The sequence below is a fragment of the Oncorhynchus masou genome, chromosome 13 (genome assembly GCF_036934945.1).
Source record: "Oncorhynchus masou masou isolate Uvic2021 chromosome 13, UVic_Omas_1.1, whole genome shotgun sequence".
Lineage (NCBI taxonomy): Eukaryota > Metazoa > Chordata > Actinopteri > Salmoniformes > Salmonidae > Oncorhynchus > Oncorhynchus masou.
Window position 1 is genome coordinate 35,230,254 of NC_088224.1, and position 26,272 is coordinate 35,256,525.

The 26,272-nt window shown below is 41.8% G+C and overlaps 1 protein-coding gene across 1 annotated transcript in view; it reads left to right on the forward strand.

Annotated features, from left to right (window-relative positions):
- The window catches only part of LOC135552152 (atrial natriuretic peptide receptor 1-like), a 115,828-nt gene that overhangs the window by 80,821 nt on the left and 8,735 nt on the right, over positions 1 to 26,272 (forward strand). The window contains exons 6-15 of the mRNA XM_064983595.1: positions 12,179 to 12,273; positions 12,495 to 12,630; positions 14,177 to 14,261; positions 16,839 to 16,959; positions 17,472 to 17,546; positions 18,860 to 18,940; positions 19,108 to 19,212; positions 19,673 to 19,744; positions 20,526 to 20,685; positions 22,756 to 22,911. Of these exons, the coding sequence (XP_064839667.1) occupies positions 12,179 to 12,273; positions 12,495 to 12,630; positions 14,177 to 14,261; positions 16,839 to 16,959; positions 17,472 to 17,546; positions 18,860 to 18,940; positions 19,108 to 19,212; positions 19,673 to 19,744; positions 20,526 to 20,685; positions 22,756 to 22,911 (1,086 nt within the window). The remainder of the gene's footprint in view (positions 1 to 12,178; positions 12,274 to 12,494; positions 12,631 to 14,176; positions 14,262 to 16,838; positions 16,960 to 17,471; positions 17,547 to 18,859; positions 18,941 to 19,107; positions 19,213 to 19,672; positions 19,745 to 20,525; positions 20,686 to 22,755; positions 22,912 to 26,272) is intronic.

The following is a 26,272-nucleotide window of genomic DNA, read 5'->3' on the forward strand; positions in this document are numbered from 1 at the left end:
TATCTGGAGCATCAGCATTTGTGGGTTCGATTACAGGCTCAAAATGACCAGAACAACTGAGCAAGAGGACAAGTACATTAGTGTCAAGTCCTCAACAGCTTCATTAAACAGTACCCGCAAAACACCAGTGTCAAGGTCAACAGTGATGAGGCGACTCCGGGATGCTGGCCTTCTATGCAGTAGTATATATATCATATACTACTGCATAGAAGGCCAGCATCCCGGAGTCGCCTCATCACTGTTGACCTTGACACTGGTGTTTTGCGGGTACTGTTTAATGAAGCTGTCCGTTTAATGAAGCTGTCCGTTATTTTTTGTGTGTGTTCTTAAAATAACATATTCATTATCATAATTTGCATCAAAACATACACTTATTGGTACGCTTTAGCAATTGTCACTACAATTGTGTAAATCAAGTCAAATGTGCTTTATTTACAGTGCAGCAGGTACTCATACACTTCCTAACTTATACACTGAATGAGTAGATCGTTTGGTAATTGATTGGTTGACCTTATGGGCATCAGGTATTTTTTAATTTAACCTTTATTTAACTAGGCAAGTCAGTTAAGAAAAAATATTGTTTACAATGACAGCCTACTGGGGAACAGTGGGTTAACTGCCTTGTTCAGGGGCAGAATTACATATTGTTACTTTGTCAGCTCTGGGATTCGATCCAGCAAAACTTTTGGTTACTGGCCCAACGCTCTAACCACTAGGCTCGAGGCGGGGTTCGAGCTGTTGGACCTGTAACCGAAAGATTGCTCGTTCAAATACTGGAGCCAACAAGGTAGAACTAAATGAAAACTGTCACTGTGCCCTTGAGCAAGGCACATAGCTCTAATTGCTCCAGGGACACGTTACAATGGCGACCCTGGCCATGACCCCACTCCCTGCGTTTGTCTCTGTGGGAGTTGGGATATGCAAAAAAACACATTTCCTTCTGTCACACCTCTGAGAAGCAGAGGCTCTATTGTCTTTACAGGTCTGATATCTGTTTGGAGGGTAACTTTACAGTAATATTATGGTAGAACTATAGTGGTATTGCCCGAAAAGCTGGTGTTTAGAGGATATATTGGCTTGGGTGTTGTTAGGCCCGAGACGAAGCCAAGGTTTGGTTTCGAAGGCATTATCACTTTTATACAACAGGTTACCAACATATTAAAATAATGATTGACATATTGTTATAAAAAAAAACATTATTTTGGGCCTCCCAAGTGGTGCAGCGGTCTAAGGCACTGTATGACAGTGTGAGAGGTGTTACTATAGATCCGGGTTCAGTCCCGGGCTGTGCCAAAACTGTCCGTGGCCGGGAATACCATCCCATAGCATGGCGCACAATTGGCCCAGTGTTGTGAGGGTTTAGCCAGGGGGGGGGGCTTTATATTGCTCTTCGCGCTCTAGTGCCTCCTTATGGCGGGCCGGGTGCCTGCAGGCTGACACCAGTCACCAGTTGGCTTCCCGGTTAAGCTGGCGGGTGTTATGGAGCGCGGTTTTGCGGGTCATGTTTCAGAGGACGCATGACTCCACCTTTCCCTCTCTCGAGCCTGTTAGGGAGTTGAAGCTATGAGACAAGATCGAAATTGGGGAGAAAAAGAGGGTAAAATATTAATATTAATTTCATCCTTCCATGAGATATAGTCCCGACACAAATCTAAGGTTGCTACCCAAGCTGGCTGGTCATTTGTTCTATTGGTTCGGTTGACCCAGTCGTTAAGTCTTTTTGTTGTGCATCTATGGACGGTCATTGTACATACTAAATGTTCTATTGCCATACTGGCTGGCAATGTTCTTATCCCTTGCTTGCTAGTTAGCCAACTATGGCTAACTTATGGTCAGAATAACAGCAAAGTAGCTGCATTTGCATTAGTTTAAGCTATTTTCTAGTGACATTTATTTGGACACCTCCATAACAATGATCTAATGATGCATGATTTCACCTGGCATAGAACATGTGCTCTCTCATCAGGACACTATTGTTTAGAGGCAACAACACAGCAAACACAATCACTTCAAACTGAAGCTGGAAAGACTGCAAACTCGCCGCATTTTGTTTAGTTTGGCCTGTTTTCTATTGACATTTCTTTGTATATATCCATAAAAATGATGCTGATTCATGATTTTGACTGGCTGAAAAAAAGCTTCCTGCCTTTCAGTCTCACCCCGACTCTCAACCCCTACACGTTCATTACTATGGGACAGCTGGAGATCGAATTTCAGTATTGAAACAATGTTGAACATTTCAGAGACAGACAGCATGGTTTATAAAATCTCCTCTATTGAAATCCAGTTGCTTGTCTACAAGAAATGTGAGATCATGTCTAGATGCTTTTTACAGTGCAGATCAAGTTTATAAATTGCCTGACTGGGCTGATGACACAGTGGATCGCTCAGTGAGATGGAACAGAGGAAGTAGGCATTTCAACGCCATAGCTTTAGCCGGTGGTAACTTGTGGAATAGACACCAGCTGGAATGTGGTTTTAACCAATCAGCGTCAAGTATTAGACCCACCTGTTGTATAATGGTCAACAACTCAGATTTTAAAACCACTCAGATATTACAAAAGGTCTTAGATTCATTGTCTCTTTCTCGTATGTTCCAGACCTGTACTGGTGAGATACTTACAATCTTTCTTTCTCTTTACCTCTCTCATGAGCTATGGTTTCTTTGTCTCTCGCTTTCTCTCGCTGATCATGCTTAGAATAATGCTTTGTTAATGTCAGTATTGCCTTGTGAATCCGTTCATTTTACAAAGTAATTAAATACACTTTTAGAATTCCATTCTCAGACATTTCTTCATTGCCTATTACTGTAACTCAACTATAGCATTCTATTACTGTAACTCAACTATAGTATTCTATTACCTTAACTCAACTATAGAGTTCTATTACTGTAATTCAACTATAGAGTTCTATTACTGTAACTATAGTGTTATATTACTGTGACGCAACTATAGAGTTCTATTACTGTAACTCAGCTATAGTGTTCTATTACTGTAACCCTACTATAGTGTTCTATTACTGTAACTCAACTATAGTGTTCTATTACTGTAACTCAACTATAGTGTTCTATTACTGTAACTCAACTATAGTGTTCTTTATTGCTATTTATCTTATGAAGTCAGATAATTAATTTAATGGGCTAATTGCTTAGTCTTATTACGAGTCACATGTGAGGTAGATACATGTGAGGTAGATACACACACATATATACAGTGGGGCAAAAAAGTATTTAGTCAGCCACCAATTGTGCAAGTTCTCCCACTTAAAAAGATGAGAGAGGCCTGTAATTTTCATCATAGGTACACTTCAACTATGACAGACAAAATGAGAAAAAAAAATCCAGAAAATCACATTGTAGGATTTTTAATGAATTTATTTGCAAATTATGGTGGAAAATAAGTATTTGGTCAATAACAAAAGTTTAGCTCAATATTTTGTTATATACCCTTTGTTGGCAATGACAGAAGTCAAATGTTTTCTGTAAGTCTTCACAAGGTTTTCACACACTGTTGCTGGTCTTTTGGCCCATTCCTCCATGCAGATCTCCTCTAGAGCAGTGATGTTTTGGGGCTGTTGCTGGGCAACACGGACTTTCAACTCCCTCCAAAGATTTTCTATGGGGTTGAGATCTGGACACTGGCTCGGCCACTCCAGGACCTTGAAATGCTTCTTACGAAGCCACTCCTTCGTTGCCCTGGTGGTGTGTTTGGGATCATTGTCATGCTGAAAGACCCAGCCACGTTTCATCTTTTATAAGATAATTATTATCTCACTACAAAGGTATTTGATAGTGGAGGTCAGAAGTCAACTTCAGAACAGCAATAAACAACCATGGGTCACATTACTCTAAGTGGTCTGAGCCTGACGTCACCACTCTATCTATTCTCTTCAGCAACGGCCAAACTGGTCTGAGGTCTGTCAATCATGGCTGTGAGCTTCCATTCGCAATGGAGTGACAGCCTCTACGGACTCTGGATCAGTTTCTGCATCTTTTACTACTTAACCTATTTACTAAGACTAATGTCCCTTTTGCAGTACCTCCAAAACCCATTTTTTTACTAAGTGTTAAAAGGCTCTAAATGGTGTTTTGTAATGAGGACGTATGTGTGTAGGTGAAACAGTTTACTGGGGCACATTGGTAGAGCTGTCCTTCAGAAAAGGAAACATTCTTTTGCAGTTCATGGCAGCACGGTTTTAGAGTGTGATCATTCAGCTGACTTCAGGGTTTGTTTTGGATCCAGTCTGGTTGTTTTCTATTGAGAACAAGTGTCAAGATTTTGCAAACTTAACAAAGGAAAACAAACTGCACTCGATCCTCATGACCCAAGAATCTGACAACAGTTCAGCTCCTGCATTGATAAAATAATATTTCAAAAACACCCTTGGCGCTTGTTTATTATTTTTGATTAAGTCTTCCAAGCTGGTTAGAGGTGGTTATTGAATCAATTCAACCCTGTGGGAAGTGGGCTAAACCCTAAACAGCCATGATGTTGCCAGAGGCTGCCTGTGGGTAATGTGAGCTCAGTGGTGTGCTGCTGACTACTGAATCATTGTGGGCTCCTATTACACTGCGTTCAGCCTGCTCAACTGTGTGCATCTATCCCCACTGTGCTGCCGTGTGTTATAGGTAGCTCATTGATGACTGTTGATTTCTCTCTCTCTTTCAATTTGTTTTTCAGTGTCTCTTCCTATCCTATTTATTTATTTCGCTCTTATAAAAGTTGTTTGATTGGCATGACCAATTACAATGCGGTGTTGCAAAATTAACAAAAAAAAATAACTTTTTTCCCCCTCTTTCTGGTATGGAAATAAGAAGATATTTCCAGCTCCCAAATGTTCAATTTAACAGCCACCTCTCAGGTACCTCCTTGAATTATGGTCCTAAAGTGTGCTGTGCACCCCCTCTCCCACACACACACACACACACACACACACACACACACACACACACACACACACACACACACACACACACACACACACACACACACACATTATTGACTTTGCCCTTTCCAAAGAGGGCCATCCTCCCAAATCCATACATTTTTGTCCCTCGGACCGCACTGTGTATCTCCACCTCCCCATTTCTCCTCTCACTGATTAGATTAGGCGCCACCCGCAGCTGTACCCAGCGTGTGTGTCAATTCCCTTGATGGACACACACCCTGTGTCCATGTGCACGTTCACGTGGCACCCTATTCCCTATACTGTGCACTCATTTGGACCAGAGTCCTATGGGACATTTGGAACGCACACGTATGTTTTGAATAGGAGAATGGAGAGTCCGTGTCTCCTGTGGTTGGTTGCCTTAAGCACTGGTGGTACTTTTTGTTTTGTTTTATTTCCCATGGTATTGATTGTACAAATGTGTTACATATGGTATATACTTAATAGTTTTATTACGGTATAGGACAGCTGGTATGAGTTGTATTTTAAACGGGAGAAATGCCCTTGTCATAAGTGGCTGGTGGCACTGTACTTTTCCACTGCGTCTGATGTTTCGATCGCACTGTTGATTTTGAGTTGGCCTTATATTTTCATTAGGACAACTGGCTAATGTCACAAGCCGGTGGTCTTCATATTTGTAAAGGACACGAACGTAAATGTTTTGATTATCAGATTGCCTGTTCTTATTCCAGGCACCGAAGAAGCATTGGAATGATTGAAACTGGAGAAGCACTAGCACGCCAACAGTGTGATCATCTTTCTTGCTACCAATCATTGCCAGTCTGCCTTCCCTCCTATTCCTGATGTGTGACATCAACCAGTACAGATTTTCATTAGGGCTCTAATCAGCAGTAATCAGCAGTAAATATAGTCTATTCAGCGCCGTGCACATTATGAACAATGCACTTCTAATATAGATAGATCAAGAGGGCTTGAAACACACACACACACACACACACACACACACACACACTGACTAGCTTGGGTGATAAACAAATCTTACATTTCTGTCACCTATCTGGAGAAATCTCAATCACTGAACCAAAATGGCAATATTAGGCGAGACTGGAAATCAGTCACAATCCCAGTTATCTGATGATAATTATTTGGATGATTACCCTAAATTGGGCTCCCGAGTGGCGCAGCGGTCTAAGGCACTGCATCTCAGTGCTAGAGGGGTCACTACAGACACCCTGGCTCGAATCCAGGCTGTATCACAACCGGCCGTGATTGGGAGTCCCATAGGGCGGCGCACATCTGGTTTTGGCCGGTGTAGGCCGTCATTGTAAATAAGAATTTGTTGCCTAGTCTTGCCTAGTTAAATAAAGATAAAATAAAAAATGTATTTTGTTAAAAATGTTTTTTTTTTCTAATAGTGTCATTCCAACCAAATAACCATGTACCACATCAAAGCTCACAATACACCCTTACCCGATGCACATTGTAGCTACATGCCCTCTGTACTTTAGTGAGCACTCTGAAAGCACAGGGCCTTGAGAAAAACACGGACATTATCTTTTTCAAGATATGATATAACCCAGCTAACTGGGTGCCAAGAGCCGTCCAGAGCTACAACATGTTAAAAATATCTGTTGAAAAACAACCAGTCTGTCTTACATCTATTCTCAGCATAACATTCAACAGCGACCTTGTGGCCAATTTAGCATCACTGTACAATACCAACTATCTGCATCATTATGAGAGTACATTTTCAGAGGAGTTGTATCGATTGAGTACATACAGATGTAGGATCTTAATTTGAGCCAGTTTTCTACAGCTGGAAAATAATCCTGCAGCAACAGGAAATGTTAATTATTATGCATATTATAATTCACGGGAGGATACATTTTTCGTTTCGGGCAAATCAAGTCTGACATTTTAAACTTGAAATTATTAACGTTAGAAGCCTTTTTAAACCTTGAATACACTACAAGTTTGCATTTCCTGGACCCATTCGCCTAACTATATCAACAGACTCGTGTAGCAAAGAATGCTCAACCAATAAATTCCCCTGTTTACTCCATCAGTTAAGCCTCATCAACCAATCGCCACAGAGATAAGAAGGCGGCTACCCGGCGGGGGTCCATGGGAACATCGAGGCTGGAGGTTAATGTTGTTCTCCTGCGACTCCCATCTTTGTCTTCTCCTAATCCCAACCTGGGAGTGGGATCGCTCGGTTTCTCCTATTCCCACAGCCCACTCTCTGTGAACTCCACAAGCCTCTTCTCATGGCTCTTCAGTTACCCACAACCCCCTCGTTGACGATACGGTGCGGCACTGTTGCATTTCATAAGGAAAAGCCTGTATTACTCCATGATAAATAGGCCCCTATGTTACATTAGCTCATGTGTGTGGTTGGTTCCTTTGTGACTTCTTGGCTGGTTGCTTCCGTGTTGACAGCTTTAAGAGGCCCCGGATACGTTGGGGCATGCATGTTGTGGGTTGTCTAACAGCCATGGGTTCCTGTGTGTTTCCTGGCTGATTGTTTCAATGTGACATGGAAGAGGCCACTACATGTGGAATGTATAGCTTTTAAACATACGGGGGATTTATTTCATTTGTTTGTCATTTAGCAGATGCTCTTATCAAGGGCGACTTACAGTAGTAGTGAGTGCATACATTTGTCGTACTTTTTCGTACCTGTCCCCCGTGGGAATCGTACCCACAACCCTGGTTTTGCAAGCGCCATACTCTACCAACTGCGCCACAGAGGACTTAAAAGAAAGGAATTTGAATTGAATTCAAATGGCCTATTTTGTAATATGTGAGAGATGGCCTTTATAATTATCAGTGGGTTGTGTTGACATTTCTAAAGCAAACACAAGCATCGTATTCAATTTGTTCATTTTACAGTGAAAATGACAAAGGAAATGTCAACTTAGCTCGTTACCGAGTGACCTTCCATTGTAATTTATTAATCATTTGTAATACATGAATAAGGCATGAATTAAGCTTTGATAACAAGCGGGACCTACGCTGGAAGAGACTCCATTATGGAGGTTTCATAGAACGGGTAAACAAGGTACCTCTTCATTGATCTGAGTAGTGAGTGACAGATGTGGTCGAGATGGGAAGAGGGCTCTGCTCTCATCATAAACAGACAGATTGGCGGAGGAGCAGGGAGATTTAAGTGGACTGGTCTATGTAATCACTACAGCGGGTTAGCCAGCTCTCTTATAGAGATCTATACTGAAGCCCACTGAGCCTGGCGACTGAGGCAGATTGGCAACAGATAGATGGAGAGATTGAAGGAGAGGAGAGGTGGAGAGCAGAGATGGACTGAGGTGGTTACAGAGAGTGAAAGGAGAGATGTGGAAAGAAGGAGAGGGGGAAAGAGAAGAGATAAAAGGTTGAGAGAGTGGGTTTTTAGAAAAAGTGGGTAAATAAGATGGGGAGTGGAGCAGAGAGGGGAAGCAAGATGGAGAGATGAGAAATCACAGAAATTGTGAAACGTGAGGTGAGAGAGATGGGGGAGGGGGACATTGAAGGACACAGAAATAGGAAGATAGTGAAGGGAATTAAAAGAGACAGAAAAGAGAGAGAAATAGTCCGGTCCAAAATGATTGGCACCCTTGATAAAAAAAAATAAAAAGACAGTATGAAAAATACATACTGAGATATATTGTATGCTCAAGAAAACATGGAAATTATATTATTTTAAACTAAAACAAATGAAAAAAAGAAGGAGATCTGACTGTTCATAGCAAACAAATATAAGGGAAACATAATTTTGGGCCAAACAGAGAGGGAATGAGGCAGAGTGGTCCTGTGAAGTGGATGACAGTGTTCAGGCAGGACTGATGGAGTAGCACAGGCACCAGGAGTCAGGGGCAGGGCATTGAGTCTCCGCTTATACACAGAGGGGCTCCTATTACAATGACTAATGGACCAGGGGTTGATGTATGTGTGTTTTAACCTGTGGGTGACGTTCGTGTATGGCTGATTTGAAACATGTAAGGTGATCTGGATATTTGTGTGTATCTGTTTCTACATTTGAGACTGAAAGCCAGAAAGCTTGCTCAATTTTGTCACATTATTCGGTGTGAGATTAAAAGCAGCATCCCTGTTATAATTCAGTTAAATGCAAATTATCTTTATTTCACTGTGGTGGTGCACGACCCAACCCTCGGGCTCTGCCTGTCTGACAGACAGCTGGGAAAACATGTCAGACGAGATCTGCTCCTCTTCCTCTCTTTCTCCTTTCTTTCCCTACACACACACACACACACACACACACACACACACACACACACACACACACACACACACTTTACTTGCTTTAATTACAGTTCTGTTTTCAATGCACCCCTCGACCGCTCCCCCGCCTAGCTGTCAGCACAGGGCCAAACCACATGCCCCTGCTACCACGATTAGTACTGTCAGAGATGAGCGCTGCTGCCACTGTGCTTTTTACTCCCACACTAATTAGCCAGGTATTTTACAACACAAGGGATAGAGAGTTTAGTACAAAAGGACAGAAAGAGTGAAGATATTTTACGTTTGAATAAATGGCTCTGTTAGAAGACTTTTCAAATATTTCCTTTCTTCCTTCCTTCAGTCCTTTCTTCCATTAGTCCTTCCTTCCTTCAGTCCTTTCTTCCATTAGTCCTTCCTTCCTTCAGTCCTTTCTTCCTTTAGTCCTTCCTTTCTTCAGTCCTTTCTTCCTTTAGTCCTTCCTTCCTTCAGTCCTTTCTTCCTTTAGTCCTTCCTTCCTTCAGTCCTTTCTTCCTTTAGTCCTTCCTTCCTTCAGTCCTTTCTTTCTTTAGTCCTTCCTTCCTTCAGGCCTTTCTTCCTTTAGTCCTTCCTTCCTTCAGTCCTTTCTTTCTTTAGTACTTCCCTGCTTCCTTCCTTTCTTCTATTAGTCCTTCCTTCCTTCAGTCCTTTCTTCCTGTAGTACTTCTCTGCTTCCTTCCTTTCTTCCTTCCTTGAAGTAATCCTAGATCTGACATTTTTGGACGAGGTTAAATTATGTAGGGAACCCTTGCTTTCACCTTTCCAGTTGTGTTCGATTAGTGATGATTACTTCAAGGCAGGGAGAAGAGGGACACATTTGACAGCTATTCAAAACGTGTTTGTTTTTTTGGTCAGATTTACAAGTGATGGATATCAGTCCTGTAGATTCAACGTTGAGTAGCTGCTCTATCTAGTTTGACACTGAGAGGTCATAAGTCGGCAGTATCGTCAGGATTCCTTATAGACAGATGTCATGTAGGGGTAGCGACAAATGACTTCCTTTTTAGGGACCGAGTTCACTGTAATGGACGTTATGTCCTTTGGCGTGCGTCATATGTATATGTCAGAACAGATCAGTCTGTGCATGTCTGTTGAAATGATAACAGTTTTGAAAGAACCATGGCCTTCTGGGCCGAATGCCCTTTGAAGTTAAACCATAGTCGAATGATGTGATAATTAACCCCCATACAATGTAAAGCGCTTTGAAACCTAAGCCTTGAGTGTCATATAAATGCATTCCATCCGGGATTCACCCTGTAAAGCTTAGAGATCTTAGTATATAAGCAGTAGTTTGATACATGTTTGTCTCCGAGTGAGCTGTACTACCCTCAGTCAACTATCAGCCTTATAGACCCAGGTCAGAGACAGCTGCTGTGATACTGCACATATCTGATCTGAGGTCAGAGCAGTAGAACATGTAGGCGGCAGAATGTTGGACACAGAGAAAATAAATTAAGAGATTATGTAATGATTCATTTCTTTTTATGACGTTGAGCAAGGTAGAAATACTAAATAATACATGATAAACTGAACATATTTCTATAGGCTCATTTAAAAATCGGTTCAACTCTGACTCCAGAAGATAGAGGAATTTGAGAGTCCCGAAAGAGAGAGAGAGAGCTTTTTTCCCCCAAAACCTTGTTACTGGACTCTTCCGCCACGGTGGTCTGAAGAGGTGAACAAGTGGATGTTTTGGTTTGGAGGCCGGGCTTTTGACATTGAGGTTGCAGGTTCAGTTCCCAGCCACTGTGTGTCTCTGCCATTGATCAAATAAGCCAAAGAGGTGAATTATGGGAAATGCCTAGGTGACTGTGAAGTTAACAGATGATGGGGACTAAAAGTCAGCTCACTTGATGTTATTAGCAGAACAATTTCTGCAATGCGTGTGCAACACAGCACCCTAACATCTTCCAGCAACAGTGTTTTTAAAACACTGTACTGGGTTTTGTTTTTTGTTTTTTGTTGTTGTGACAATCTAAGTATGTAGCTCCCACAACTGTAGGGCCAATAGCCAAACTAAGGGATGGCGTCAGTTTGAATCAACTCATATGTATCCGTTTCCCCCGATTATTATTCAAAACCATGTCCGTCTCAAGTGTGCACAGTGTAGATGAATGAGCCATGTGGGTGACTTAACCCAGGACTTGATCCAAGAGAGGGGATTTGCATCACATTATACTCCTATTTTCAACTACCCCCTCCCAAACATTAAAGACGGTGTACAGAAGTAAAGTTGCTAATTTACTTCAAATTTGGACTTGAGGTGAACAATACATTTTTACAGTATCTATATTTCCCAATCACATTACCCTCTTATGCCAGCATGCTACTGTATATGTGGGAGAAGTCGTTCCAGACATTTTTAGTTCATGACATTGCCCTCAAGTGGGCACGATCGCCTTGCCTTGGAATATTGGTTTGACTCAAGACCTGCATGTCTTAGCTCCCAGCTTACACAGTGAGTGGAGAAACTAAGATGAAAGGAAATGTATTTAGTATGATGTGTAAAGCTACGGTAGCGAAAATGAAGGATATCTGTTTAAAATACCTCTCTTGGTTTTGATCACCCTGTTGCAAGAGAATATTCCTGCACCTGCAATGCAGTACATTTGAAACGTGTTGTGTATTTGAGGTTTAAAAAGGCTTCTGAAGTTTGGAATTTCTACTTTGATCCTGTTGGTTTGTCATACTGTGGGGGGAAAGGATGTGGCAACACATGGGGACTGGCAACAGGTGGTGCTACACATTATGGACCCAACTGGCTATGGTTTGTTCATTTATTTTGTAAAGGACAACAAAATCAACCAACAGGATCATACAAAATGCCCATCTCTCAATCTTGAAAGCAATGAGGAAATAGCAGAGCTCACGCCCAGATTGTGCACCTCAATCCTTTGCGTTAATCTCTCTGTTCTCTCTCTCTCTCTCTCTCTCTCTCTCTCTCTCTCTCTCTCTCTCTCTCTCTCTCTCTCTCTCTCTCCTCTCTCTTCTGTGGCAGGTGTTACTGGCTTGGTTCAGATTGATGGGGCAGGCGATCGGGAGATTGACTTTGCCTTGTGGGACATGACTGATCTTGACTCTGGGATCTTTCAGGTAGGCACTGACTGCTCCTCGCACAAAGTGGTGGTCAAGCACAAACACACACTTGTGCATAAATACACTTGTGCATAAATACACACTCACTCACTGTAGCTGTGTTCTTTGTCCTAGACACTCTTCAAGTGTAGCAGCTATACAAAACCTACAATGACAAGGCACTTTCGTTACACAGGCAACACCCAAAGTTACAGTCGTTGTCTACTGTGTGTCTCCAGATCGTGTCCGTCTACAACAGCACCCTGAAGGAGCTGGTTCCAGTGCCGGGCATGAAGGTCCAGTGGCCGGGGGGCGCCCCCCCCCAAGACATCCCCGACTGTGGCTTCAAGAACGACAAGCCCGCTTGCTTAGCACGTATGCACCGAAGAACCCCTTGGGCCTCATTTATCAACATAAAAATTGTCCACATAAAAATTGTTACGCTGAAACAAGAAAGGGCCTTCCCCAAACTCTTGCCACAAAGTTGGAAGCACAGAATCGTCTAGAATGTCACCGTATGCTGCAGCATTAAGATTTTCCTTCACTGGAACTAAGGGACCCAGCCCGAACCATGAGAAACAGCCCCAGACCATTATTCCTCCTCCACCAAATTTTACAGTTGGCACTATGCATTGGGGCCGGTAGCGTTTTCCTGGCATCCGCCAAACCCAAATTCGTCCACTGCTCCAGAGTCCAATGGCGGCAAGCTTTACCCCACTCCAGCCAAGGCTTGGCATTGCGTATGGTGATCATAGGCTTGTGTGCAGCTGCTCGGCCATCGAAACCTATTTCATGAAGCTCCCGACGAACAGTCATTGTGCTGACGTGGCTGGTGCTGATGTTGCTTCCACACTCTTCAGCGCTCGCCGGTCCCGTTCTGTGTGGCCTACCACTTTGCGGCTGAGCTGCTGTTGCTCCTAGATGTTTCCACTTCACAATACAATAACAGTACTTACAGTTGACCGGGACAGCTGTGGCAGGGTAGACATTTGACAAACTTACTTGTGGCTTCCTATGACGGTGCCATGTTGAATGTCACTGAGCTCTTTAGTAAGGCCATTCTACTGCCAGTGTTTGTCTATGGAGATTGCATGGCTGTGTGCTCGATTTTATACACTTGCCAGCAATGGGTGTGGCTGAAATAGCTGAATCCGCTAATTTGAAGGGGTGTCCACATGCTTTTGTATATATAGTGTAACTCAATTAGTTGCACATAAATCCCCCATTGACCAAATTACATTATTTGCATGATGTCACTGTACACATAGACATCTCAAGTTAGGATTTGACCCTTAGGTTTTGAATATTGCACGGTAACATTATCTGCAGAAACAATTTAATAGGATTGTTCTCGTTCAGTAAATGTTATTTGTGAATATCCACAGAAATATCTGACAGTCTCATTTTCATAACGGTCTCATTATCATGACAATCTCATTATCATAACAGCCTCGTTATCATGCATGGTGGCGTTTGTTTTTCATTTGTATTTGGCAGCTGCTTCGCTAGTAAGATCAGGAACATCAAGAGATTAGGTTTCCCGCTGTGTCATGATTTAGGTGTTTTTCGAGACGTGAAAGTTAAATTAATATTTATGGAATCCAATCAAACATACACTGCGGGAAACCAACACTTCAGTACACTGCCAAAACACACAAAACAAAATGTTGTAGACAAAATACATATTTCCTAGTCGAACAAACCTGTTGTTGTTTCAGCAACTTCTGTTGTTTGGCTATTTTTCCCTACCTTAGTTGAAGGCACTGACTGGAAGTGGTTCTGGATAGCAGTGCCTGCTAAGTAACTAAATGTAATACACATATAATTTCATGGCATAGGCTTCACATGCTATGACATGTGCTGTTGAATTTGGCCCTGGGTAAAATGTCATATAACTTCAATAATTTTCCTTTCCTCCCAGGGACGGTCACTATGCACCAGATGGTGGCCATCGTGGCTTGCTTCATCTTCGTCATCATCGTCACTGTCACCGTCTTCATCTACAGGTCAGTGGTGCCCCCTTTTTTTACTGTCCCTCTTCGCTGAGGAAGACACCGGTCGATGGTATGGGTTCTGATGACACCTTTCCACTCCCGACCCCTCCTCCACCCTTCCTCTATCGCTCTCTCAATTCTGTTCACTCTCTTCCCATACTCTGCTCTTCTATCAATTTCTCAATTTTATTTCCTCCCCCCATCTCTTTCTCTTTTGTTTGCTTTTCTTCTGTTTTCTACCGGTTTTTTTCTCCATGTTAAACTTTCTTACCCACATTGTTACTCTGTCTATCTCTCCCTTGTCACTATCTTTCATCCTCTGCCCTCTTTTCCCTTACTCTTTCTTCACACATTAGATTAGGCCAAGAAGGAGCGAAATAATGTGATTCTGTCTCCTCTTCAATGATGACTCACCACTAGGGTCATGTTCATCAGGCACCAAACAGAAATAAACACTGAAACAGGGGTGACAACCTGGAGTTGTTTAATTATTTTTTTATACCTTTATTTTACTAGGCAAGTCAGTTAAGAACAAATTCTTATTTTCAATGACGGCCTAGGAACAGTGGGTTAACTGCCTGTTCAGGGGCAGAACGACAGATTTGTACCTTGTCAGCTCGGGGTTTGAACTTACAACCTTCCGGTTGCTAGTCCAACGCTCTAACCACTAGGCTACCCTGCCGCCTCAAATGAGAAAAATGTATTTTCGTTTTCCGTTTCAAAGCGTTTGAATATATTTAGCGTTGTGTGCGCTAATGGACCCGGACCAGTATCCAGCTCCATCAGACTCGCAGCTGAAAATGTCACTGGCTTTATAGCTTATTATGTTTTCTGATAAATTGTTGAACATCGAGTGCAAGTCTAGGTGAAAGTTTACCTTACTTTCTAAAACAAAATGTGTCCCGGGGGAACATCATGCCTAAGGTCAAAGTATATTATGTCTCATATTAAATATACATTTTTAAAAAACAATATGTTTTTACATTTTCTAGAGTTAAGTTTGAAAGTGAAAAGTTAAGTGAAAAGTAAAACAGTTCAAGTTCAGTTCCATTTTCTTGCAAATAATTATGCTCCCTTTGTGTTTGATATAAGCTATCCTGTATCTTCACTTTTGTCAGGTATTTCTGATATTTCACATTTTCTGAGGCCCTTATCTACCTCCCCAGAGTCAGATGAACATATGAGCACGCTAGCAGATACCCATAGACCTCCAATCCTCGTGCTAACGCTAGTTAGCATTGGCTCGCAACAACTAACTCTCACTTCCTTCTTACTGGACCCAGATACATACACTTTTTTTTATCCTTGAGTTCATATGACTCTGGGGAAGTGGATAAAGGGCCTCATTTACCAAAATCCCAAAGTATCCCTTTAACAGTTGTGATGTGCTGTAAAAACAGTGATGTGATGTGCTGTAAAAAAACAGACCCTTTTGACACTTTGTCCCGCGTTACACAAACAGCAAGGTGCAGATCATTTGAATAGCACATAGCCATAGGCGGATACATTTATGAATGTTCATTTTCATATTCTTGTAGGATAAGCGCTTACTATATTAATGACTTAATCTATGGATGACTTAGTCTGTGTGAAGTGTATCTGTAAATGTGTTGTTTATTGTAAATCGAAGCTACTGTATGATGTGTTTGTATTTTCATAGATTTAAAAAAAAAAAAAAAAAAAACAACAACAACATAAATGTGTTATTATTACACATGAATAATGACTTTTTGGCTTTTTCTTTTACATAATGTTCCATTACAGTAAAGAATGTTATATCAAGCACAGGAAGCTGCTGAGGGGAGGATGACTCAAAACAATGGCTGGAATAGACTGAATGGAATTGTATTGAACACATGGAAACCATGTGTGTGATGTGTTTGATACCATTCCATTAATTCTGTTCCAGCCATTACTATGAGCCTGTCCTCCCCAATTAAGGTGCCACCAGCCGCCTGTGATATCAAGGTACATGTCGAAACAATTTCACACATACAGCACTGTTGGTGAATGATGACTCAATTTAAATTGTATTCACAACTTGAGGGGCGACACTCAATCGCAGATATTAATCTCTATCAATAATCAATGAATTTATCCCAACCCCAATACTATAGTTGGGTTGCACGTGTTTCTGAGAAATGTGTGTGTGAATACCATTTGTAGCTTGTAATGGGTGGGGTGACAGAGGTGTTGATGGGCTGTTTGGGTAGAGGTACAGTCTTACACAGTGTACACTCACACTGAAACACATCCATCCCTCTCCTTAATCTCTCTGTCCTTTATTCTGGATTCTCATTCTCCCTCTCTCTCCCTACACTCTCTCTCTCTCTCTCCTTCTCTTCATTGATTTCTCTTTCTACGTCGCCCTCACACGACAGATGCTGCTCTCCTTTCTCTACTCTCTCCTTCTATATTTCCTTCCTTCCTTGTCTCTCTCTCTCTCACGCTCGCTCTCGCTTCATCCTATCGCTGAACCTCTCTCAAGCCTCCTCTCTCCATCACCCTTTGGTCTCCCCTTCTCTCACCCTCCCCCTTCTCTCTCTCTGTTTGACCCTCTCTCACTCCCCCCCACACTCTCTCCCTCAGGAAGCTGAAATTGGAGAATGAGTTGGCTGCTCAGCTCTGGCGAGTGCAATGGGAAGACGTGCAGATGAGTGACCTGGAGAAAGTGTTGCGCAGGGCCTGCAGCAGACTCACCCTGTCTCTGGTACTGCATGGAGAAACACACACATCAAATCAAATCAAATTTGATTTGTCACATACACATGGTTAGCAGATGTTAATGTGAGTGTAGCGAAATGCTTGTGCTTCTAGTTCCGACAATGCAGTAATAACAAACGAGTAATCTAACCTAATAATTCCACAACTACTACCTTATACACACAAGTGTAAAGGGATAAAGAATATGTACATAAAGATATATGAATGAGTGATGGTACAGAACGGCATAGGCAAGATGCAGTAGATGGTATAGAGTACAGTATATACATATGAGATGAGTAATGTAGGGTATATAAACATAAAGTGGTAGTTTAAAGTGGCTAGTGATACATGCATTGCATAAAGATAAACAGAGACATAAAATACAGTACACCTACACACACACACCTACACACACACACCTACACACACCTAAGCACACCTACACGCACACTGATTACATAGAAGCACAGATATGCACGCTGAAAAGTCCTCATTCCCTCTCGATATGGTCCACAGAGAGGCTCCAACTATGGCTCCTTCCTGACCATGGAAGGAAACTTCCAGATCTACGCCAAAACTGGCTACTACAAGGTCTGTTCTTTTACACTGGGCTTGTTGTGGTACACCGACAATGCTTATGACATTTGCTTTATTAAGGATTTGTGTCGTGCAATAGTTGTTCCCACTTTTAACAAAGTACAATGTATAAAGGCTTTATAGAGCATGCATAAAGACTTCATGAGCACTACATAAATGCTTCACAAATCTGTCTATAAGCGTAGGTTTTGCTCTATAAATCAGGGGTTCTCAAACTTTTGGGGCCAGGGACTCCTTTTGTGAAAGCAAATTCATTAGGGGCCCCATCAGAACACAGTGAGATTAAAATAGCATCGCAGTTTTACAAACGTTGGCAGTGCATTGCCAGATGAGCCAAGTCTCGGGCCCTGGGAAGGAACATTTTAAAGGCCCCTTCCTGGCATCGGAGAGAACATATTTAATTGCAGAACATTTATGTTTTTAAGAAAACCTTTCTGGGGAATTAAAAAAAAAATTTTTTACATTTATTTTACTAGGCAAGTCAGTTAAGAACAAATTCTTATTTTCAATGACGGCCTAGGAACAGTGGGTTAACTGCCTGTTCAGGGGCAGAACGACAGATTTGTACCTTGTCAGCTCGGGGGTTCGAACTTGCAACCTTCCGGTTACTAGTCCAACGCTCTAACCACTAGGCTACCCTGCCGCCCCAAGAAGAATTGAGTTGAAAAATGTATAATTGGTGGAGTTTTGTGATCACTAATATCCATGTGACCCTCCCAGGCCGATGTTGCCCAGGGTTATGAACAGAGGCTGTAGATGAATAATAGGTCATTGTCTTGTATTGTAGTACACCCTCGAAATGTATTCCACGGATCCCTTTGCCATAATTACTTTAATTTGTTGTTGTTAGTAATATTCATTGGGCCGCAGACCCCCTGCAGTACCTGGACCCCACTTTGAGAACCCCTGCTATAAATGGTGTATAAACATACATTGTGTGTTATGTCACATTTGGCAATTCGCCCTACAGTGGGAATGGTTATGTCACCCTTCATAAACCATTTATAGTGTATGACATATGCTTGCAGATGATTTGTGAAGCGCTTATGTAGTGCTTATGAAGCCTTTATGAGTTTTACCTCGTTTAAAGTGAGACCCAATATTTGCCAGGGATAAGTGTTCGTACCAGGATTCTGCTAGGGTTCACGTGGGCCGTTACGTTGTTTACATCCTTAGAGTAGGAATTACCAGTGCATTCTACTCCTTTTAACAGTACTTTCAAATAAATAGATAGTATATAATACTGTTGAAGGACACTTAAAGTCAAATGATGGTGAAATATTGTGTTAATGTGGCCTCCTTTCCAGGGAAACATTTCGGCCATTAAGTACGTCACTAACAAGAAGCGCATCGAGCTCACCAGGAGGGTGCTCTTTGAGCTCAAACATGTGAGTGTTTTATTCAATAGGCCTGTAAACATGTTACCAGAGCAACAATGCCCTTTCTACCATTTCTTCTACTTATCACGTTCCTGGGGTGTATACTTCGCTCAGGTGTTAATTCAATTGTAACTAAGTATGTTGGTGATTGTGTATGTTCATCTTCTTGCCTCCAGATGCGTGATGTTCAAAACGAGCACTTGACTCGCTTTATCGGAGCCTGTATCGATCCTCCTAACATCTGTATCATCACAGAGTACTGCCCCCGGGGCAGCCTGCAGGTACTTCACACAGCCTATCGGGTCTCGTTGTTCTATTCGTTAACATTACGACCTTAGCGTTGTTAACTGAAACCCCTTTTGTTCTCTTATCTCCCACACCACACAATTCACACAGTGAGTAAGTAATGAGCCATCTAGCTTACAGTAGCTACCCTTGGGTCTTGAGATGGTTGGTTTGCCATTTACGCTACATGTTGTTGAGTACCAACAGCCTGTGTGGATGGATGTGGCATGTCATGTCATTGTGGCCTGGGATTAACCTGTTGGTGACCTTCATGTATAGCTGATTTGAAACATGGAACATGGTCTGAATATTAGCGCGCGCGCGTGTGTGTGTGTGTGTGTGTGTGTGTGTGTGTGTGTGTGTGTGTGTGTGTGTGTGTGTGTGTGTGTGTGCGCGCGCGCGTGCGCGTGCGTGTGCGTGTTTAAATAGTCACGGTTCTGTTCATGTGTTGTGCAGGATCTTATGGAGAGCGAGACCATCACCTTGGACTGGATGTTCAGATACTCTCTGATCAACGACATTGTTAAGGTGCATCTCCATCCTTCATCCTCCATCCAGAGATATTTTCCGTTCAGATAGAGGACAGTGTAGAAGGAGGAAAGACAGGAGGGGGTTTGAGTCCTGGATTCGAACCAACCGGGTCACGAGCATAATATGTCTATGTGCTGAAGGCCCCAGACCACTAAACTGGTACTTAATGCTGTTTCACAGTATTGGGGCTGAGGGAGAGGTCGAAAATATTCAACTCATATTTATTCTATCATACCTCGATAGGTTTTTTGTATTGTCAATGAAGAAAGTTACGCCAAGCCTGTTACCTGTCACTCCCACTTTCTTGCATGAGATTTGTGTGTGAGTGTGTGCGTGCGTGCGGCCGGGCATGTGTCGTGACGCTTATAATGAAGGGTAGACAGATGGTGTCTGACTCCTCCTGGTGTCCTGGTTAGAATGATGAATGAAGAAGTCATGCATTTTACCTGAGTTCGTCTCAATTTAATGCCCCTCAATGTCCTTTCTAGCGGAGATAGCTGTTGTGAGAAGGCTAGCTCCGTACTTTTTTTTCTGTCCACAGGAAGTCCAAGGCTTGGCAGAGGAAGTTATGCCTATTTTCAATGGAAGTTAATGGGAGGGTACACATCTTTTGGGTTATTGACTTGTAATGCGTAGGTTGTTCAGCGAATACAATTTCATTGGCTTAAAGCATGTGACAGCTCCTGCCCCTCTGCATGGACTTGTTGCAGGAAACATTTTACACAGGGTCGCCCACTGGTTGGAGAAATATTGTGAATCACATCCTCTTTGATTCTAGGGAATGGCCTTCCTTCACAACAGCGTCATCATCTCCCATGGTAACCTGAAGTCCTCTAACTGCGTGGTGGACAGTCGCTTTGTCCTGAAGATCACTGACTACGGGCTGGCTAGCTTCCGCGAAAAGTCCAATATGGAGGACACACACGCCTACTATGCCCGTGAGTTACCAGAGCTGCAGAGACACACTCACGCGTAGACAAAGACTCGAACGCATGAGAAAACAAACACACACACACACTCTACATGAACTCAAACTAAGTGATTGAGCGGCACGCTCCCTGCTATTGTTGTTGTTATTAAAAAAAAAACTAAACATGCCATTTTCTGATACTATGGTCTGTTTTACACAATATATTTCAGTCTATATGTTCTGTAACAATGTCCCCTCCTGAGAAAGCCCTTGCTGGCTCCATTTAATTACTTGTCATTGATGTGGCTCAACAGTCAAATCACCAGGCTGATAAAAGTATTTATTAGTTACTGATTGAGAGGGATGGTATTAAAACTCTATCTTTCTCTCTAAGTACATCTTTGAAATGGCCTTTTATTCTTATTTTGTGTAAAAAAAGAATAATAATCATTTCGGGCACATCTAATCATTCCAGGGTTTCTTTTTACTATTTTCTACATTGTAGAATAATAGTGAAGACATCAAAACTATGAAATAACACATGGAATCATGTAGTAACCAAAAAAGTGTTAAACAAATCAAAATATATTTTATATTTGAGATTCTTCAAAGTAGTCACCCTTTGTCTTGATGACAGCTTTGCACACTCTTGGCATTATAAACCAGCTTCATGAGGTAGTCACCTGGAATGCATTTCAATTAACAGGTATGCCTTGTTAAAAGTACATTTGTGGAATTTCTTTCCTTCTTAATGCATTTGAGTCAATCAGTTGTGTTGTGACAAGGTATGGGTGGTATACAGAAGATAGCCCTATTTAATAAAATACCATTTCCATATTATGGCAAGAACAGCTGAAATAAGCAAAGAGAAACGACAGTCCATCATTACTTTAAGACATGAAGGTCAGTCAATACGGAACATTTCCAGAACTTGATGAAACTGCCTCTCATGAGGAACGCCACAGGAAAGGAAGACCCACTACATGATTCCATTTGTGTTATTTCATAGTTTTGAAGTCTTCACTTTTATTCTACAATGTAGATAATAGTAAAAATAAAGAAAAACCCTTGAATGAGTAGGTGTGTCCAAACCTTTGACTGGTACTGCATATATAATGTATAATGTGTATATTTATGTTGCACATTTCTTGGAATCCAATTGTTAGTAATTACTATCTTGTCTCATCGCTACAACTCCTGTACGGGCTCGGGAGAAACAAAGGTCAAAAGCACAACCCAACCAAGCCACACTGCTTCTTAACACACGCATCCAACCCAGAAGCCAGCCACACCAATGTGTTGGAGGAAACACCGTGCCCGGCCCGCCACAGGAGTTGCTGGTGTGCGATGAGACAAGGATATCCCTACCGGCCAAACCCTCCCTAACCCGGACGATGCTAGGCCAATTGTGCGTCGCCCCACGGACCTCCCGGTCAGCTGCGACAGAGCCTGGGCGCAAACCCAGATTCTCTGGTGGCACAGCTAGCCCTGTGATGCAGTGCTGTAGACCACTGCGCCACCCGGGAGGCCTTGAAGTCAATCTTAAATGAATCACCGTTTATTGTCAGCGTGCTGGAGAGGTTCCAACTGGCTTAATGCACCACAGTTCACATGTCAATCAGGAGCTCTGCCTGGGCAGACCCAGCAGTTTTCTTGTACACGACTATACACAGACAAGTTATATTTGCATGATTTAGCATAATTAATGAATCATTACCATTTGTGACCATTTGTGACCGACAAATACTGGTTTACAACACGTGACAGACCAATACCTCGCGAGGCTTCTTCTCTCTAAGCTGAGACCTTGAAACTGAGATATCTAGTTTGTTCTCAAAACACAGTCATTTGTTTTCAAAACACGGTCTGGACATACTGCCACATTGCAGCTACTGACAATGAGGATGTGTACAGTCAGCCACTTGCATGAACACAGAAATTGGTTATTAGAACAGCACATGAGTAGAAGACAGAAATGAGTTATAAGAAAAGCACAAACATTACAATTACCATTACAATGTCTTCCCTGTTAAAATAAAGGTTTTACCTCCCTCTTTCCTTCTCTCCCATCCCCCCTTCACTCCCTCTCCCTCTATAGGGAAATTGTGGGCAGCTCCAGAGCTGCTGAGGGCAGATAGTCCCCCACCATGTGGCACACAGAAAGGTGACATCTACAGCTTCGGCATCATTCTGCAAGAGCTGGCCCTGCTCCGAGGGGTCTTCCACGTCGAGGGGGACACCCTCAGCCCCAAAGGTGTGTGTCTGTGTCTATGTCTGCGTCTGTGTCTGTGCCTGTGTCTGCGTCTGTGCCTGCGTCTGTGTCTGTTCTTCAGTCAAGTACAGTGCATTCAGAAAGTATTCACACCCCTTGACTTTTTCCACATTTTGTTGTGTTACAGCCTGCATTTAAAATGAATTCAATTGAGATTGAGATTTTGTCACTCGCCTACACACAATACCACATGATGTCAAAGTGGAATTGTGTTTTTCGAAATGTTTGCCATTTAATTCAAAATGAAAACCTGAAATGTCTTGAGTCAATTTGTTATGGGCAGCCTAAATAAATTCAGGAGTAAACATTTTCATAACAAGTCACATAATAAGTTGCATGGACTCACTCTGTGTGCAATAATAGTATTTAACATGATTTTTGAATCATCTCTGCACCCTACACATACAATTAAGGTCCCTCAGTCGAGCAGTGAATCTGAAACACAGATTAAACCACAAAGACCAAGGAGGTTTTTCCAATGCCTCGAAAAGAAGGGCACCTATTGGTAGATGGGTACATTTTTTAAAAAGCAGACATTGAATATGGTGAAGTGTTTAATTACACTTTGAATGGTGTATCAATTCACCCAGTCACTACAAAGATACAGACGTCTTTCGATTGAATCCATTTTGAATTCAAGCTGTAACACAACAAAATGTGAAATAAGTCAAGGGGTATGAATACTTTCTAAGGCACTGTAAATATATAGAATGCATATCAAGGTAAATAGGGTTAGACTTAAAGATTGAAGTACAGACATATGGAATGGTACTTGAAACAATGAAGAGAGAAAAACAGATGAGGTTAGCATCTTTTATTTTGATTATTTTGGGGAAAGACAAAGCATTTAATTGCACAACATATATATTGATTTTATTAACTTCATTCAACCAGGTTAGTCTCATTGAGATTTACAAAATAATAATAATTCAAGAGAGACCTGAACTATATTAGCTTCTGTGTAGAACACAAATCATTTTGAAAGGCATCTTGGAGAGGGAAAATGTACAACACTTTTTTTTTTTTTTTTTACACATTTGTCATTTGTTATTTGTGTTCTCCAAGAAGCATGGCACTGAATCCAATTAGATTCTGAGAAGTGTGTGGGTTTCTCAACCCTCCTTCCTCCTGTCGCTCTCTCTATATCTCTCTCTCTCGGAAAGTACTATGAACATGTGTGTATGTGTTTGTTCAGGCAGGTCTAGTAATACCTATAATTACTCGTATACTAATAGTGTGCCCACCCCAGCAGTGATAACCCATAGTTGTAATACATTACTCTTTAAAATGCTAAATGTAGTAAATCATGTAGTACTCTCTTTCATTCTCTTTTTTCTATCTTTCTTTCTTTTTCTCTCTCCCCCTCTCCCTCACCCTCTCTCTATCCCTCCCCCTCTCTCTCTCTCCTTCCCCCTTCTCTCTCTCTCTCTCTCTCTCCTTCCCCCTTCTCTCTCTCTCTCCCTCACCCTCTCTCTCTCTCTCTCTATCCCTCCCCCTCACTCTCTCTCTCCTTCCCCCTCTCTCTCTCTCTCTCTCTCCTTCCTCCTTCTCTCTCTCTCTCTCTCCTTCCTCCTTCTCTCTCTCTCTCTCTCTCTCTCTCTCTCTCTCTCTCTCTCTCTCTCTTTCTCTCCCTCAGGTGTTTTTTTAAAATCAATATTCACCTTCCATCTTCCCTTTTACATTCCAGTCCTGTCAGCCCTGGTTCTGTCATATCTCTAAGGTGCCGACTCTCTGTCACCATATATCTTTCACCACACACAGACACAGACACACACACACAGACACAGACACAATGTATAAGTACACATACTTACACATTGTAAATTGCTGCCATCCACCTTATTCCCCAGGGAAACATACATCTCCTGCATAGGAAAATCTGCTCAGGACTCTTTGACATTCCCCTAATTATGTAGGATCAAAAGTAGATCCCAGTGGTCATAAAGAGCTAGCTCCCTAGTTGCTGTCAGTAGAAATACCTAGGCGGACTCTTATGGAAGCACATTGAAATTCTGTACATGTCACAGAGTTAAGAATGTGCTGTAAGCTCACGCCACAGCTAGCTTGAAATGTGGCCAATCGGTGGTCATGTGTGTTGGTGGGGTAAAGCAGTGGTCCCCAGCCTTTTTTCCACATGGCCTCCTTTTTTCTCATTTTCATTGTTTATTGAGATTCCCTATATTAAATACACCACCAGTTTGATTTTGTTTAATTTGAGGAACCTAGGAAAATGTGTGTTTTTAAGCTATTTTCTTGCAATTCCTACATAGTTTAACAAGACCCATCTTTTAGGGAGGCTATTTAATGATAATAATGATAATAATAATGATATTAATGATGATAATAATAATAATAATGACAATAATAATGATTATTATTATTAATAATATTATTATAATAATGATTATATTAATTATAATCATAATGGTGATAATAATAATGATGTTAATAATGATAATAATAATGATAATAATGATGATGATAATAATAATGATAATAATGATCATAATAATAATGATAATAATAAAAATGGATAAGGAAATCAAGTATTGACCCGATTTCCCCAAATGTTATTCTGCTACTGAATATGTTTTATAATGATAATTTATATGAACAATCAATTTAAATACACATTCTCTTTTACAGAAAGTGATTAGATCAATTGATCACACATTGTATAAGATTACTTCCCAAGCAAAGTCCAGTTACTGTGACTCCTCGACTTTAGCGGGTCGTAGCTCAGCTTCATATGAATGTCATAGAGACAAACCAAAGATATTCCCGTGTGCATCAGGCGCATCTTCCACTGGCATTTTACCACTCGTTTCTATCCTTGCAGATTTAGATCGGTATAAACATGCGAGAATTTGGTTAAAAAAAATAAAGGTTCCCCCCTCTCACCCCCCATGAATCATTGCCTCTCTGTATGGCGTGTGCGGGCCCCCTAGGTTGGGAACCCTTGAGGTAGAGGACCCTGGTTCAGGGAGGCAGCGCTATATGCTAAGCTAGCTCACTGACTGTGGTTATACAGTACACACATTGAATTGAATGGGGGGGGGGGTCATATAATTTATGTGTGAGAGATAAGAGACAGAGGTTGGGAACTAAAAATAAGAAAAGAGGAAAATCAATGAAATGAGGAGAGAGAGGGGTGGTGGACAATGAGTTCAGGACATTGGCACTGGAAGAGTCGGTCCCCGGATGGAAATATTGTTTATTTACTGAATGGAAAAGAGCTGATATGGAGAGCAAACATGAGAGGTGACGCAGATACAGTCATTAAAGTATTGACGCATTTGACAGAACATTGTTTCCTTCAACCTCATTCTGCCTTGGCCTTTCA